At 37.9% G+C, this 15395-nt stretch overlaps 1 protein-coding gene across 3 annotated transcripts in view; it reads right to left on the reverse strand.

Annotated features, from left to right (window-relative positions):
* Positions 1-4774: 4774 nt before the first annotated feature.
* The window catches only part of A1cf (APOBEC1 complementation factor), a 61697-nt gene continuing 51076 nt past the window's right edge, over positions 4775-15395 (reverse strand). For all 3 annotated transcript variants that reach the window (XM_042689516.1, XM_042689515.1, XM_042689517.1), the window contains 3 exons: positions 13139-13275; positions 11959-12110; positions 4775-8431 (listed from right to left, as the gene is read on the reverse strand). In XM_042689516.1, coding sequence (XP_042545450.1) covers positions 8280-8431; positions 11959-12110; positions 13139-13275 — 441 coding nt within the window. In that variant the 3' untranslated portion in view covers positions 4775-8279. The remainder of the gene's footprint in view (positions 8432-11958; positions 12111-13138; positions 13276-15395) is intronic.

Consider the following 15395-nt stretch of genomic DNA (forward strand, 5'->3'; position numbering starts at 1 on the left):
ATTGATACATAATTAAATGCACATAATATGCTTGTATAATTCAATGTTTTCTTTTGTGTGTGGTGTGCTGATACTAGACTTGAACTCAGGGCCTTGCACCCTTGCTTGGCTTTTCGGCTCAAAGCTACTGCTTGAACCATACCTCGATTTCCACCTTTTTTGTTGGCTAATTGGAGAAAAGAATCTTGAATTTGTCTACCTGGACTGGCTTCAAGCCTTGATCCTCAATTCTCAGCTTCCTGAGTAATTAGGATTACGGGCATGAGCCTCCAGTTTCAGGCAGCAGTTTGATACATTTGGAGAACAGAGTTTTCAAGAGATGAAGTAGAATTGAGGACTTCAAGCAATTTTTCTAAAATCAAATAGCAGTTGGCAAGGCCAGTTGCCTCTGCAGTGCCTAGGCTTGTCCCACTCTGCTGGGCAGCATGAGATACAAAAGGCCTTTTGGAACTTCAGTGAGGTGAATCTTGAATGTTGGAGTGACAGAACTCAGGGCAGAACCACTGCAGGAAAGGAGAAAGTTCCTTCATCTTTCTGTAGCTTAACTTGACTTTTTAATTGACCTCTCATATGTGTGGTTCAGGGAAATAAAGCTTTTCAGACCATCTTTGTGTTCCAAGATTATGCTCTAAGCTTTTGTATTTTTCATAGGTAGAAGTGGGAAACTTGATGTTTGTTTTTTGGTTACAAGGATAATGTCCAAGCAGGCTAATCATTTGCTGGACTCCCTTCAACTCCTTTTGAGAAGTCCCTGTCCTGTTTGGGGGCATGGTTGTATATACAAGGCTGCTTGAACTTGTTATTTGCAGTTATTCTTTGAGATCTTGTCTTATTTAGAAGCAGGGTCTCAATTCCTTGGTTCTTAAGATTCTATTCCTGTTTCTCCAACCCTGTTCTATTTTGGGGAACGATGAGAACATCAATTCTTTTTCCTCCTTGCTACTCAATGATTATTTTTTATTTTTTGGTCTCTATTATGAATTTCATTCTCCCACTCTTTTCTTTCTCTGGAAAAAAACCTGTAAATTCTTTCAACTGCTAAAGCTTTTGAAAAAGTACAGCCAGAAATGCTTGCGGGAAATCTGTTTGATGTTTGGACAGACACCTTTATTAAAGCAATGATAGACAGCTAGATCTGCTAAGAAAGGTGGGAGGTGAGGGAGCAGGGAAATACAATGAGAACAGGAGTCAGTTAATGTGTAAAATATTTATATAGTCACACAGGGTAAGACACCTGTAGCTGATTCAGGAGACCCACGCTTGGGTCATGGGTCTTGGAAAGGCCTTATGTTTCAAAAGAAGTTATCTTTGAGTGGTTTTATTAGTGATAACTTCAGGGATGTTTTTGATGTGTAATAAGGAGGAAAGCAGAAATTCATCTGCATGTTGGTTGACTACTAGTGACTACTGGGAACCATGGGTTGAAAAGGAGTCTGAGACTACGACGAAGACCAGCAGGAGACCCACTGAGTCATTTATGGATGCCTAGCAAAGGTAGGAAAGGAAGAAAGTCTGTCCTGTGTCAGCTATTTGCATTCCCCACTGTGTTTTATCATATTTTCTTCTTGTTGGGAGCAAGCAAAGGGGATAGAAAAATTGGCAAGTTGCAAGCAAGGAAGTAATGTAGTAATAATATATTGACTTGGTGCAGGTGAAACATTGCCCTGTCTGCCATTGTAAGCCCACATTTTGATTGCTGTCCTTTGTTGCAGAGTGTCTGTCAGGCAATAAGGGCAGTTAGTGGCAGAACTGACATTGAGGCCTGAACTCTTTTCTGAGTCCACTCTTTTCAGATAGTATATTAGATATCCTTTTTAAATTTCAGATTGGAATATTGTATTTTGCTCAGTGAATTTTGTTTTACTCTAAAATGGTTCCTATCACAATACTGTTCATCAAAAGGAAAGTTCACTCATTGCTTGAGATAAGGGAGCAAAAAGCATTAACTCTTTGCTGTTACTCAATATCATCCCAGTCTCTCACCAGTTGCCTTTCTCTTTGTGTCTCCCCTTCGTGTTTCCTTCCCTTCCTCTCTCTCCTTCCATACCTCCCTCCCTTCTTACCTCTCTTTTTCTTCCTTTCCTTCACTCCCTTTCTTCACCCATTCTTCCATTTCCATTCTTCTTCCTGCTTCATAAGCACTGACAAACATCTGCTTTCTGTCACCTACAGAGCAAAGGATTTTCCCATAGCCTTCATTTCCTCCCCCCGCCGCGATATGGATGCCGCAACTTACACCCCAAAACCTCAACATTGAATTGGTTTCTCTGATTTCATACAATGGCTTCTGTGACTCTCAGATAGGTAACACATTTGAATTCACCACAGCTTTGCAACTTTCTCTGCTCTATCAGTTACCTATTGCTGTGACTGGCGGATAATATACACATTTACTTTGTAATTTCCCAAGTATTGTTTCATAAACAAATTTGGGAAACTTGTTACCTAAAAATATGACATGATAAGGCCTTCCTAGTTTCTATGAGGCAGGAGCCAGGGGTAGCTCACTGTTCTCTGTTGCAGTCTTTCTAGCTGCAGTCTGTCTGGCTGCACTCAAGGCCCATAGCCAGGCCTGCAATTCTCACATGACTCCATTGAGGAGAACCTTGCTTCCGAGCAGTCATGGGGTTGTTGGCAGGACTTAATTCCCCGGGCCACAGGCTGCTTGTAGTTCCTTGCCATGAGATCTTCCCACAGCATAGTCTACATGGCAGCTTGCTTCCTAACAATGAGCAAGCAGGAAGAGCCTGCAAGATGAAAATCATAAGATTTTTCTAACCTTGGAAATGACAGCTATGACTCAGGCCATAGTCTACTCATTAAAATCAGGCTACCAAGGCCAGCCTGCCCTCAAGGGGAGGGGGTTACACAATGTTTTGAATACCAGCAGATGGGCAGGGGAGAGGGGGCATCACTGAAATCCTCCCTACTATATTTCTATTTCTTTTTTGAAAATTCTGTTTGTTTTAATGTTTTATTTTATTTTTTTATGGAGTGGTAGAAGAAAGACCCTATGTTTGGGACTGTCCTGATGCTGCTGTTGCTGCTGCTGCTTTTTTTCCATCCTCCTCCTCCTCCTGCTCCTCCTCCTCCTGCTCCTCCTCCTCCTCCTCCTCCTCCTCCTCCTCCTCCTCCTCCTTCTTCCTGTAATAAGGCTGTTTATTACTATAAGTTAGCTTGATGGTCTTTTTGACGTTCTTGACATTCTTGTTATTTTTAATATTTTTTATTGTAAAGATACTGTAGAGAGGGATTACAGTTACACGAGTAAGGTAATGAGTATGTTATTTTGTGCAAATGCCTGTTTCTGAATTCTTTTATCTAAGATCAGAGATTAATATATTTTAGTTATTCAATAAATGTGAATACAGGTAATATATTAAAAGACATATATCATAATTAGTGGATGCTTTAATCAATTCAAAAATAACCCAAAACAATGCAAACAATATATGGATCTTATTTTTGATCCAGTCTGCTATTCTTCTTTTGATTGGAGAATTGAGGCCATTAATAGTTAGGGTTATTATAGAGAGATGTGTCATGTTTCTTGCCATTTTCAATAAGCAATAATAATTCAAGAAAGTCTAACATAAATCATTAGTGTCCTTTTAGTTGGTAAAAGGCAGGATGAAGGAGAGTTAGTAGTCAAATACATCTACTATGTACCAAGTCCAGTACTAGCTAATCTTTTGTGCGTTACTTCATTTAATCTTCACACTTTTCTAGTGGTACAGATATTGGTAACAGGCTTTGCTAGTTTGCCTTCAATATTTACTCTTCCAACCTTTCATAGTAAAATCATGTGTTTGGCTGCTTAGATGAGAACTTCATTTCCCATCAACTCTTGTAGAGTGTTGTGGCCATGTACTATTTCTGGCCATTGTGATAAAACAATAGTGTTGTGCACTTTACAGTAACTGTTGTTCAGGGAAGTCAGTAGGTGTTCTTTCTCTTCTATTTTTTCTCTTTACTTGGAATGTAAATCTTAGACCATGATGGTGAAACTGTACGCATGAAGTAGCAGGAAGGGACCTGTGTTTAAGACATTATGAGCTTGACACCAGACCACACTCCCTTTTCAAGCCTTTGAGGTCAAATTTCTGCTAGTAGGGGGGTACTGCTATTACCATCCAAACCTAATGCTGGTTAGTGAGAATTCAATACCTAGAAGTAAGGTACTGTGTGGGACAGACACCAAAATATTCAGTTTTGTCTTAGTGCAGAGTTGGCAAACATTTGCTATAGAGGGCTGGATAGTAAATAGTTTTGGTTTTCAGGCCATATATGGTTATACAGTTACAGTTTCTTCCTTCCTGTTTTTCTTTAAAACAATCTTTAAGAAATGTAAAAAAAAACATTCTTTGCCAAACCCTTTATAACCATCACAGCCATTTTTAGCTCTAGTACCAACAAAGGAATATTTAGTCCTGGAGGCATGTTTGCCATTGCCGATGCCTGTCTTTATTCTCTAGGGATAAGAAGATGCCGTCAAGTGTGGGCTGCAGAGAATACATGGCTTGCTGGAGTCCTGTTTTCTCTCTATATTTATTTTTGGAGTAGTTCTTTAGTTTGCTTTATTGATTGGATGGTAAATCACTTAATTACTAAAAGTTCCATTTACTCTCAGAAGACCACCAGTAGAAACTCATATAAAACTGGGAATGCATTCATCAAAATCAGATTGCAGTTGTGGATTCTTAATATTTGGATATACCCCAAAGAAGTAAAGTTGTAGGTTTTAGAAAAGAAAAAAGTAGTAAACTCATATTGATCATTTCTAAAACTTTATTGTGTTAGGAAATTCAATTAAAACCATTTCATTATCCTAGAATTACAGACTATTATATTTCTCTTTTCATGTGATTTATGATTTTAAGGTTACCAATATATTTATGTCTTCCAAAACAATGATTATTTTTTCTAATAAGTGAATGACATGATTTTAGTTAATATAGTTAGATAGTCACAGAATTCTATAAAACATTGTACACAAAGTACAAAATTGGTGTGGTATGCACACTCTTTAATACTGCTTTTATCTCTTTCTTTTGGCACCTTAGTTAACTTCATATAAATAAAAATAATAACAAAACATAAAAGAAGAGGTTGCTTAACATCTGGAAATTAGAAATTTATTTCTCTGACAGCTTTTTTTTTATTAAGAGATAAAGGCTAAACATATCTTTATTGCGGTTAGAAAAATAGGGGAAAAAGAATTCTATCAAGTAGTAGATATAAATCCCAAACTACAATTACTATTCAAACTGATGGTAATGATAGTGGTTTTAAATAGATGCATTTGCAAAGACCTCTTGGAATTACAATAGAAAATGGTGAGTTTCCAAACAAAATTGTACACCAGCAGCAAACTATGCATATACAAGAGGAAAACATTGATTGCCACATAGTACAAGTAGTATGGCTAAAGCTTGTTGATCAGACTTCTAAGTTTTATAAATGCAAGTATAATTAGAAAACAGAAGTAGTTAATGTTCTCAAGTAAAGGAAAAGCTTGTTATCCACTCATTCACATCCCATATCAGTAAATTTGATAAAACTTCTTCAGATTCTCTAACTAAACCTTCTTTTCCCTCTTCCTATTTTTGCACAGTTCTTTCTATTTCTCATGGGAATGCACTTGAAAATTCATTTTACGTAAATGACAATAATAGGTCAAGTGTTAAATTCATCTTAAAAAAAAAAAAAAGGACTGTACCAACTCAGTGTTTGGCAGTCACAGTGGAAACTTAAGGTTTAGAATGGAGTTGATTTATTTTTGGGATTCTGACCAAGTGGCAAAACCTAGCAGCTGATTCAATTATATTTAGGTTTGAAAAATGCAGATGGACCAATAGACTGTGTGCCTCAATGAGGAATGAAATAGGAAATATATGCATTTGTATTCACAGTTTCTGGCATAAAACTATGTGCATAGGAAACATAGATCACTCACATATTCTGTGAAGAATAGGTTGGTGATTGGTTGTTTAATTATCCATATTAGTGAAGAGAATAAGAAATGGCCAAAATGCTGTGAAAATGAATATAATCAGTCAATATTATTTTCCATTAAAAACAATAAGCTCAAGCCAGGCACCAGTGGATCATGCTGGTAATCCTAGCTACTCAGTCCTTTTATTATGCATTAATTGAGCATGAAGAATGGCTTTTGCCATTTATTTTCAAAGATTCTACAAGAAATAGAAACTTTTGCTCTTGGAATTTGAAATGCTTTTTCAGGCGGAGCAGAAATTTGTCTGTCCCAAAGGACATTTGCTTTGTCAATGTAGTTACTCTCCTTGATAATAAAAGCAGATTTGGAGACAAGAGTGTCAATTTGGATGTAAGAATTACCTTAGGAGCCATTTTTTTTTCAGTTTCTCATTTTAGAATCTGGTTCAAGTTTGAAGCCAAAATGAATTACATTCAATTTCATACTGTTTATTAGGTGACTATATTTAAAATATGATTTGGCTATTTGTTTTAACTTAGGCAGTTGTTAATGCAATTTCTATTTCATTAAAGTGAAAAAAACCCCTAAGAGACAGTGACAAATTAGTAGTTCCTAAACTTAGTGGCCCATTGAAATTACTGAAGAATCTAAAAAATACTGATGCCAGGTACCTGTTCCAAAACATTCTGATTTAATTGGTGTGAGGTGTGATTAAATTATCTGCTGGTGTTTGCAGGCAGCCAGCTTTGAGAACTACTGTCCACCTGATAGTGAAGCAGTAAACGTGAAACCCAAAGCATAGTTCTCCAGAATTTCAGCTCTGTGCTTAGTCCTTTTCATGTCTGAATGCAATTCATCTGATCTTGATCAAAATCTAGCCTGTTTTTTTTTTTTTTTTTAAATGACCAAGTTCCAACAAGAGGTTGACAGAATTTTCTGGACCTTTGCATTTGTCTTCCTGAATTCTGAAGAACTTCACAAGAACCTGAGATTCTCTTCTCTTCTCTTTTCTTTTTTTACTGCAAAGTCTTGTGCTCTACATCTTGAACTGTTAATGAGATTCGAGAAAGAACAACACAGTGTTTGTACTGGACTTCTTAAATGAGTTCTGTTTTGAACAAAGCAATCCTTTACAAGTATGCAAACTAGGAATATCATTTCTGGTTTGCAGCACCCTTCTTTTGGAAGAGCACCAAGACTCTAGAAGATTGGGCAAATATACTTGCCGAGCATCTGGACAGTTTCTAATCTGCAGTGACAAATGGAAGGTTTTCCTGTGATGGTTTTAAATAAACCACCAGCTATGGTAGAGGTACTTTTGCTTACTGAAAGAAAGTGTAAGGAAGGGAAGGTAGAAGATGATTGACAGATTTAATATAAATGAGAATTCCAGGAAAGCCTGAGTTAATAAAACTGTTTAGATCTTGGTGCTGTATGCCTGTAATCCCAGTATTTAGGAGGCACAGGTATAGTAGAGACAAATAAAATGAGTCCAAGCTGAAAGTAATTAACAAGTCAAAATGTTAAATGAGAAAAAGTCGTTCCTCATTTCAGCACTGTAGGTTGGCACAGGTTTTGCAAGAGTCTTGGGGTTGAGTAGAATTTCCAGGTAAAAGTAGGTATAGGATAATGAGTAGAAAAATCATGGGCTTGGACTTCTTTCAAACTTATCTAAAAGATGGGATATCAATTTGTAGGAAGTACGCAGAGGCTTCAGGGGACAGAAAAATCCTCACTGATGACAGATAGACTAGATAGAACTTTTAGGCTGAAGTGATGCTGAATTCATACTCTTGGGAAGTTTTTATGAGGGTAGGCTTGCGGTCATGTCCCCACAATAGTGGACCGTGGTGAAACATCTTCCTACCTTTCTTTCCTCTTTGTGGCTTTGCAAATCACAAAGCAGCTGGGAGTCAAGGGTTGATTCTAGAGTTTATTTAGCTGTTCCTGGTGTTCCTGGCTGCTCAGGCCTACTTAGAATCAGCTTTGGCCGGCTAAGACCTCTTCCCATTCTGTCAGGGTATGTAAACATACTCCTAGAATATTCAGGAACCCTTGGAAGAACAACTTTTCTTTTTTCTTCTTTTTTTTTTCTTTTGCTGTCAATGGCTCTTCACTCTTCAGTTTTCTGTTGATGGAAAAACTCCTTAGTGTTTGATTTCATTGAGAAATAACATTCACAGGTCTTGATTCTACAATGAGTCTTAAGTCATGTAGTTTCAGGAAAGGCATGACTTAGGATCACTAGGGCACTGAGTTAGAAGTTTATTTCTTCTATACAGAGTGTTGTGTGTCTCACTGTTAAAGTACAAGAAAGGTATCTTCAGAAGGCTCCATATCCATCCCCCCGGGCAGTCACTGCAAAAGTCGGGTAGACCTCATACGCTGTGTAAGCTGTAAGGTCTTGTCCCAGGGTCACTGCTTGCTTGAGTTGAGCTGCAGACACCGGTGCAGTTGCGTTGGGGACAGCATATCCTAGAGGAGCAGAGGAAACTTCATGAACAGAGGTTCAGATTGGCTCAGATTTTGCCATATTTTATTCTTTGGATGTATTAAAGCTAAAAGCAAGTGTCTATGGTATACAAGATGTTCTCAGGAGCTGTGGGAGGTGGCCACAGTGATGTCTAAATGGCATCTGAAAGGCCCTGGGCCAGTCATCCTCAGAGAGGAAACCACCTGCATCAGGTTCACTTCCCACTTGGAAAATTAAACATTGAAGGTCAAGAGAAAGAAACATAACTGAGTGCTGAGTGACAGGAACGTGCACTGTGGAACTTTATCAGAGGATCTAAGAATTTAGGAAGGAGAGCAGGCCATTGAAAGATTTGCATGGCATGGTGGAGGAGAGGCCATACCTGCCTAAAATCCCACACCTGTCCTTAAAAATCCCACATCTGCCTAAATAAAACATCAGAAACGATTGGCTTCAGCCAAGAAGGACGAATAGAAACAGGATAGATCAGCAGGAGAAATACTGAAAGTCCTTGTAAATTTTGACATAGTGCCATAAAACCACCTGTCCTGTTAGACCCTTCTCACCACATCATCAAGCTTATCTTGATGTGTGCAGAAGTTTTGGTGCTGGACCTCCCTCTCAGAGAGCTAATGGATCCAAATGATAAATACCTCACTCATGTGCTGTCATATGAACTTTATGTCTACTTGTAAAGAATGGCTACTCTCTAAAGCAATATTGCTTTGTTAATGTTTTAAGCCAAACCTTGGTATTTCTGAAATGATCCCCAAGCTATGAGAGATAGTATGAAAAAGACACAGGTATACTGAAGGAACAAATGACAACAGAATGGGTTTGTGTGGTGGTGAAAGTCAGCCTAACCCCAGACACATTGATTTTTTGTTATAGTGGCTATTCAGGAAACGGCTGCAGGAAACCAGTTGGACTACATTTTAAAACTTGAATTCATGCCTGGGTTGTTTACTTTAGTCAGTGATGCTAATGAGTAAGTAAAGTGTGGTACATTTCCCTTAGGGTTTGAAAAAGCCAATTTCACCATTTTAGAAAGTAAACTAATAACATGAATGTGTGTGTGTGTGTGTAGCCCAGATCTCAGCTTTAGAAATTTTGCATTTTCTTTTTTAATTGGTGATTGTTATAAGTACAAGAATGTGCTTCAGATTCTTCCTCGAGAGCCTATTATTCTTTGCTTATTTCTTTCCATCACAGTGAGGAGAGGCTCTTAAATTCATAGGTGTTCATTCCCAAGACAAAATTCGTGCCCTAAATATTTCTAACTTTTCATTCAAGCCAATAGCAAAGAGGATCAGATTGTAAAAGTGTTGGGGAAACACAGATGCTTTCCAATATAAAAATAAACTTTAAAATTCTCTTGACAGTGGTTCATTTATTTTTATACTAGTTAGATGTCGTTGGGGTACAGCTTACTGCAAGGTAGAGGTTCATCTTTAAGACTTGAGAGGTCCTGCCCTGAGTCCTGGGTAGATGATCATTTAAACACCTGGCTGCACAGAAGCTGAGGGCTGGCACCGGCTGGGGGGGGGGGGGGGGGGGAGGGACAATGCTCTCTGCAGTGTCAGCTGTTGTCTTGGTAACTTGGGATTCATTACAGAACATCTCTAAGTTCTTACAGAGAAACAAAGCTAGAATTGAGATCACATTTGTTTAGGAAGCCTGAATAGTTTTATCTTCATTTGCCAAAATGAGACACTCATCTTTTTTTTTTTTTGAGCAACAAAGTAAGAGCCAGGTAATAATTCCAGCACTAGGGAGGCTGAAGCAGGAGGACCATGAGTTTGAGGCCAGCCTGGGCTACACTGTGAGACTCATATAACAACAACAACAATACAAAAAATAAGGCAAAATAAAATAAAGGAAAAAATAAAAAAATGAGAAGCGTCAGCCCAGGTGTGAATGAGCAATATAGAATTCATACACCTGTACATTATTGATATAAGAATTAATAGGAGTGCTGTAATTCTAGGTCTAGCAGAAACTCTAGTTTGGTAATGTGGGAAACATACTGACATAATGGCAAGTCAGAATGAGAGATTTCTGCAAACGAAATGAAGTTTCATTACTAAAACAGAATTGAATACTACTGAAAGAAGTTTCTTGCCTGATCCCCTTTAAAGGATTTTTTGGGGGACAATACTGAGATTTGAACCCAGAGCTTTGTGCTTGGTAAGCAGATGCTCTATCACCTGAGCTATTCTCTCAGTCCCCAAAGATTCTTGTTCTCTCTTTTTTTTTTTGTCGGTCGTGGGGCTGGGCCTGGGTGCTGTCCCTCAGCTTTTCAGCTCAAGGCGAGCGCTCTACCACTTGAGCTACAGCGCTACTTCCATCTCTCTTTTTTTTAAGTAAACAGAGTAAGTTTATTTGAAGATAAAAAGAAAGCTATAAAAAAAACTAGGAAAAAGAATTAGCAGACTTCCCAAACGAGGTGGGGATTTTCCTGTCATACCATGAGGGAAAAGTCCCCTAAAGAGGGGCTGGGAAGGCGGCTCAGTGGTAGAGTGCTTGCCTTTCATGTATGAGGCTGTGGGTTTGATTCCTCGGCACCACATAAGCAGAAAAAACCAGAAGTGGCTCTGTGGCTCAAGTGGTAGAGTGCTAGCCTTGAGCTGAAGAGCTGAGGGACAGCGCCCAGGCCCAGAGTTCAGGCTCCATGACCGACCAAAAAAAGAGAGAGAGAGAGAGAGGAAAAGAAAAGAAAAAAAGATGCCCCCTAAATTCACTTTTTATTTGTTCATTTTCATTCATTTGTTGGGCATACATAATAAATGGAGAAACCTTTTAAATCTAATCCTGCAGGTGTGTTGATCTACAGATGGACTTTCTACTAAGCAATCTGCATCTGTACCAGCCCTGATTATTCACCTATTGATAGTATCATTGCTTGTCTATTTACCTCATTCATGCATAGACACTATCTATACACAAACACACATTTTTATTTAACATTTTTTATCTACATATTAATTTCAGAAAATGAAGTAATAAAAAGAGAATGAAGGTTAGAACAGGCAGGTTGCACAAGGATGGCTTAAAAGTTAATTGACATTGATTACATTACTAATTTTTCCCAGTATGTAGTTTCTTCATCTGCATAATGAGCATTAGGATCTAACCTAACTCTTACTGGTGTCACAAGCAACACTGAGATAATATAAAGCTTGCAGAGCATTTGAGTGAGAGCCTAGTCCATAGTAAGTGCTCAAATAAACACCATCTATTAATAAATGGCACTTAAATCTACTACTAAAAGAAAAAAACTAACCCAACTCAGATTGGGCTAGGCTGACAAGATCATGCAGCTACTTAAAGGAGAGACAAAACTAAAACCAACTTCTTTCCTGCTCAGTTTCCCATCTCACACTTCAATGGTTCACTCAAACCCAATTCTTTTTGGTCCACAGATGGTACAAGCTGGAATTATTGTAGGTGTAATGCACACACTATCTTATGAATATGTGTTACCGAGAAGAAGTTACTGCTATTTCTGTCAAGACAGGTTTCTCTATACCTGGGAAAACTGTAGTAGAAGTGGCAGCAGCAGCTGCAGTCCCAGGGTCCCCTCCATCAGTGGGGATGCCGAGAGTCTGCAAAGTGTATTCCGCTGCATAAGTCTTCGCTTCATCCACATAGGCACTTAGCTTTGGAGGTATGAAAGGATAGCTGGAAAGAAGAGACAGTCAGAGGAGGCATTTTTAAGCTTGTGAATTGAATCAAATGAAAACACAAAGGCATGATTTGTTTGTTTGTTTATGTCATTTGTGGGGCTTGAACTCTGGGCATGGGCACTATCTCTGAGCTCTTCAACTCAAGGTGAGTGCTTGACCACTTGAGCCACAGTGCCACCTCTGGTTTTCTGATGTTAACCGGAGATAAAAGGAGGAGGACACAATAGGAAATGTACTTATTTCAATAGGAAATGTACTCATTACCTTGCTCATGTAACTGTAACCCCTCTGTACAGCATTTTTAGAATAAAAAATACAAAAAATTACTGCTCTGAACAAAAGCTGTCACAATGAAACAAGGGAAAGGTACACAATTTGAAGGGGAAAAAATGTCTCATTGACTTTCCTGCTGGGACTGGCTTTGAATGATTCTCATATCTTAGCCTTCTGAGTAGCTAGGACTATAGGCATGAGCCACCGGCGCCAGGCCTAATTTTTTTAACTGTTATTTTCTTTCTTTCTTTCTTTTTCTGGTTCGTCATGGGGCTTGAACTCTGGGCTTGGGTGCTGTCTCTGAGCTCTTTAGCTCAAGGCTAGTGCTCTACCACTTGACCCACAGCACCACTTCCAGTTGTCTAGTATCAGAAGAGTGGCCTTATTCTTTGGTCCAAAACTTAAATGATGGGAGCACAGTATTATGTATAAAAACGGCAGCTTCACGTGCTTCAACCTAAATACTATACAGATAAAAGAACTGATTATATATTTTTTTGTTCCTATTACCTTTAATATTACTAGCTGTTCACCATTGGCTGATTATATGATGTAGTCCTCCTCATCTTCATAAACTTTGGGGACTTTAGTTGGTAATCTCATAGCTAGCACCCAACTATACATGGCAATGAATTTAATGACTTGAGCATTACTATCTAGATGCTGATCAAATTTATCAGCAAATTCATAAGCAAAATAAGCAAATCTTGTCCTAAACTGTTAGACTAGGAAATTGGAGAGATTACTCACATTGCAGGATTCTGGCTTGCAAGGGCAGGAATGGTGACTTTGTATAAGAACAGTTGTCTCTGGTCTTGTCCAAGGGCAGAATGTAGCTGGTACACTGGCTGTCCCCAGTTATTCTTCTGACAAATTTCTTCTAATATCTACAAGAATAAAAAAAAGATGATCTCAACCTCAAATGTCACATTTGCATGATTTCTCTAGTTTTCACTTTCTAAGCTCAGATCTCAGGGTTTGAAACTAATATGAGATGATATAAAATGCCACATGGTTTAATGACTCATAAAAATTCAAGTTAAACTCAATTTGAACTGCATCAAAAGTGTGATAGCTATTAGTTCGTAACATTATTTTCATACCATTTAATCTAATACTGTTTTAGTTTAGTCCATTATCTGTAATTTTTTAACCAAGGACTTAATCCCATGATTTATTTGTTTAATTACAAAGCAATTATAGAATAGCTGTTACTGGGAGATAGGTGGCTGTCCTGTTTAGCTCAGGTGAGCCAAGGCCAAAGGAAGGCCAATGGTTACAGCAATTGCTCTCTTTTCTGGTTGGACATTCATAATTCTGCAACACAGCTTGTAGGGCTCCATCTGGGTTGGTTAGAGTGGCCTGGTACTTCATTGCTCAACTATATTTATAAAAATTCAAAGCAAATTAAGATTTCATTAGGCAAAAGAGATGATTCCTTATGGATGAATAGCAAGAATGATCAATTTCTGAGTTCAATGTACAAATCAGAAGACTTTGTTCATGTTATAGAAGCTAGAAGCCTTCAGGATTATATACGGAGTTTATGATTATTATTAGTTAAATTTTGCTTAAAAGATTTGTAGCAGTCTCAGCTCTTTTCTCTTTACTTCTTCTTTTTGGCAGTACTGGGATTTGAATTTAGGGCTTTACATTTGCTCAGCTGGTATTCTACCACTTGAGCCATGCCTCTAGTCTGTCTTTCAGCTGGTTATTCTGGAGTCTCATGGAATTTTCTGCTAGGACTTATTTTTGAACCAAAGTTCTAAAGATCTCAGTGTCCTGAGTAAATAGAATTACAGGTATGAACCACCAGAGCTCAGCTTGCCTTAGTACTTTTAATTAAATAAATTAATTAGCTCTTCATTTTGGGTTTTGACCTTACACTACTTGTATACTTTCTGAGCAAACACCATCACAATTATGAGTTGGTATCATTATAATTATGCTACTGGACATGCTACTGGATTATGCTACTGGATTGGCACCTTATTATTGTTGTTGTTATTGTTATTATTATTCTATGTGTGTGTATGTGGTTCATGTTTGATATGGTCTCATACTTGGTAGGCAAATGCTGTCATCTTATTTTTGGTGACAAAAATTTTGTCATATTCTCTTTTCCATCTCTAGTACCTAGTACAATACTTGATACATAAACAGAAATCCAATAAATACCTTTAAGACAAACGATTTCTCTATATTGCTGTGATAGGCAATCTTTTTATTTTTCTGTTTGTTTGAATAAGATTAGCAGAAACCTTAAACAAATCAATTTATGTGTAAAAGAAAATAATAATACATATTTTATACATACCCAACTCAATTTTTAGGCAACTATGTCTATGCAAGCATAATGGTTACTTCCTTAAAATTCAGGCTTTTGTACCTTTGGAAGAAGCTTTTAGCACAGCACACAAACAACTCTGTCCATCCAGCCAAAGTGGATTTCTCAAAGACAGCACCCCAACAGGGACTATCCTAAGGGTTAACATGGATTCCATCTTGATTTATTTTCAAACCTGATACCCAGTTTCCATACTGGAACAACCTTTATAAGTTTTTAATTTTCCACTAATATAACTCACAGCCTTGTGCAGAAATGTGGAAAATTAGGACCATTAAATAAAAGCCATCTAAAAAACACCATAATGCCCAATTATGAGCATTGTAGAAGACTTAATTTGATGTGATTTCTGGCTCACACAGTTAAAGATCACCTCAATAGCATGGAGAAACTTTCTCTAAATACAGTGTTTCCAAGAGAAAATGTCCTCAATGGTCTCTATAGGGTTCCCTGCCATTAGTACTCTATTTACCAACCAACCTAGATCAATAGGCATTTATTCTGAGCTAGACTATGCCTCATTTTATTTTCACTTAAGATACTGACAGTCCTTAATAGTTCTTTGCATTTCAGTGAAAGAGTAATGTTTTAAATTTTATGGTTAAAAAAAAAGGAAAGGACCTATAATGGCATAATGGCACCCCCAATCAGTATTCCCAC

The sequence above is a fragment of the Dipodomys spectabilis genome, unplaced genomic scaffold (genome assembly GCF_019054845.1).
Source record: "Dipodomys spectabilis isolate Male_0828 unplaced genomic scaffold, ASM1905484v1 ptg000125l, whole genome shotgun sequence".
Taxonomy (NCBI): domain Eukaryota; kingdom Metazoa; phylum Chordata; class Mammalia; order Rodentia; family Heteromyidae; genus Dipodomys; species Dipodomys spectabilis.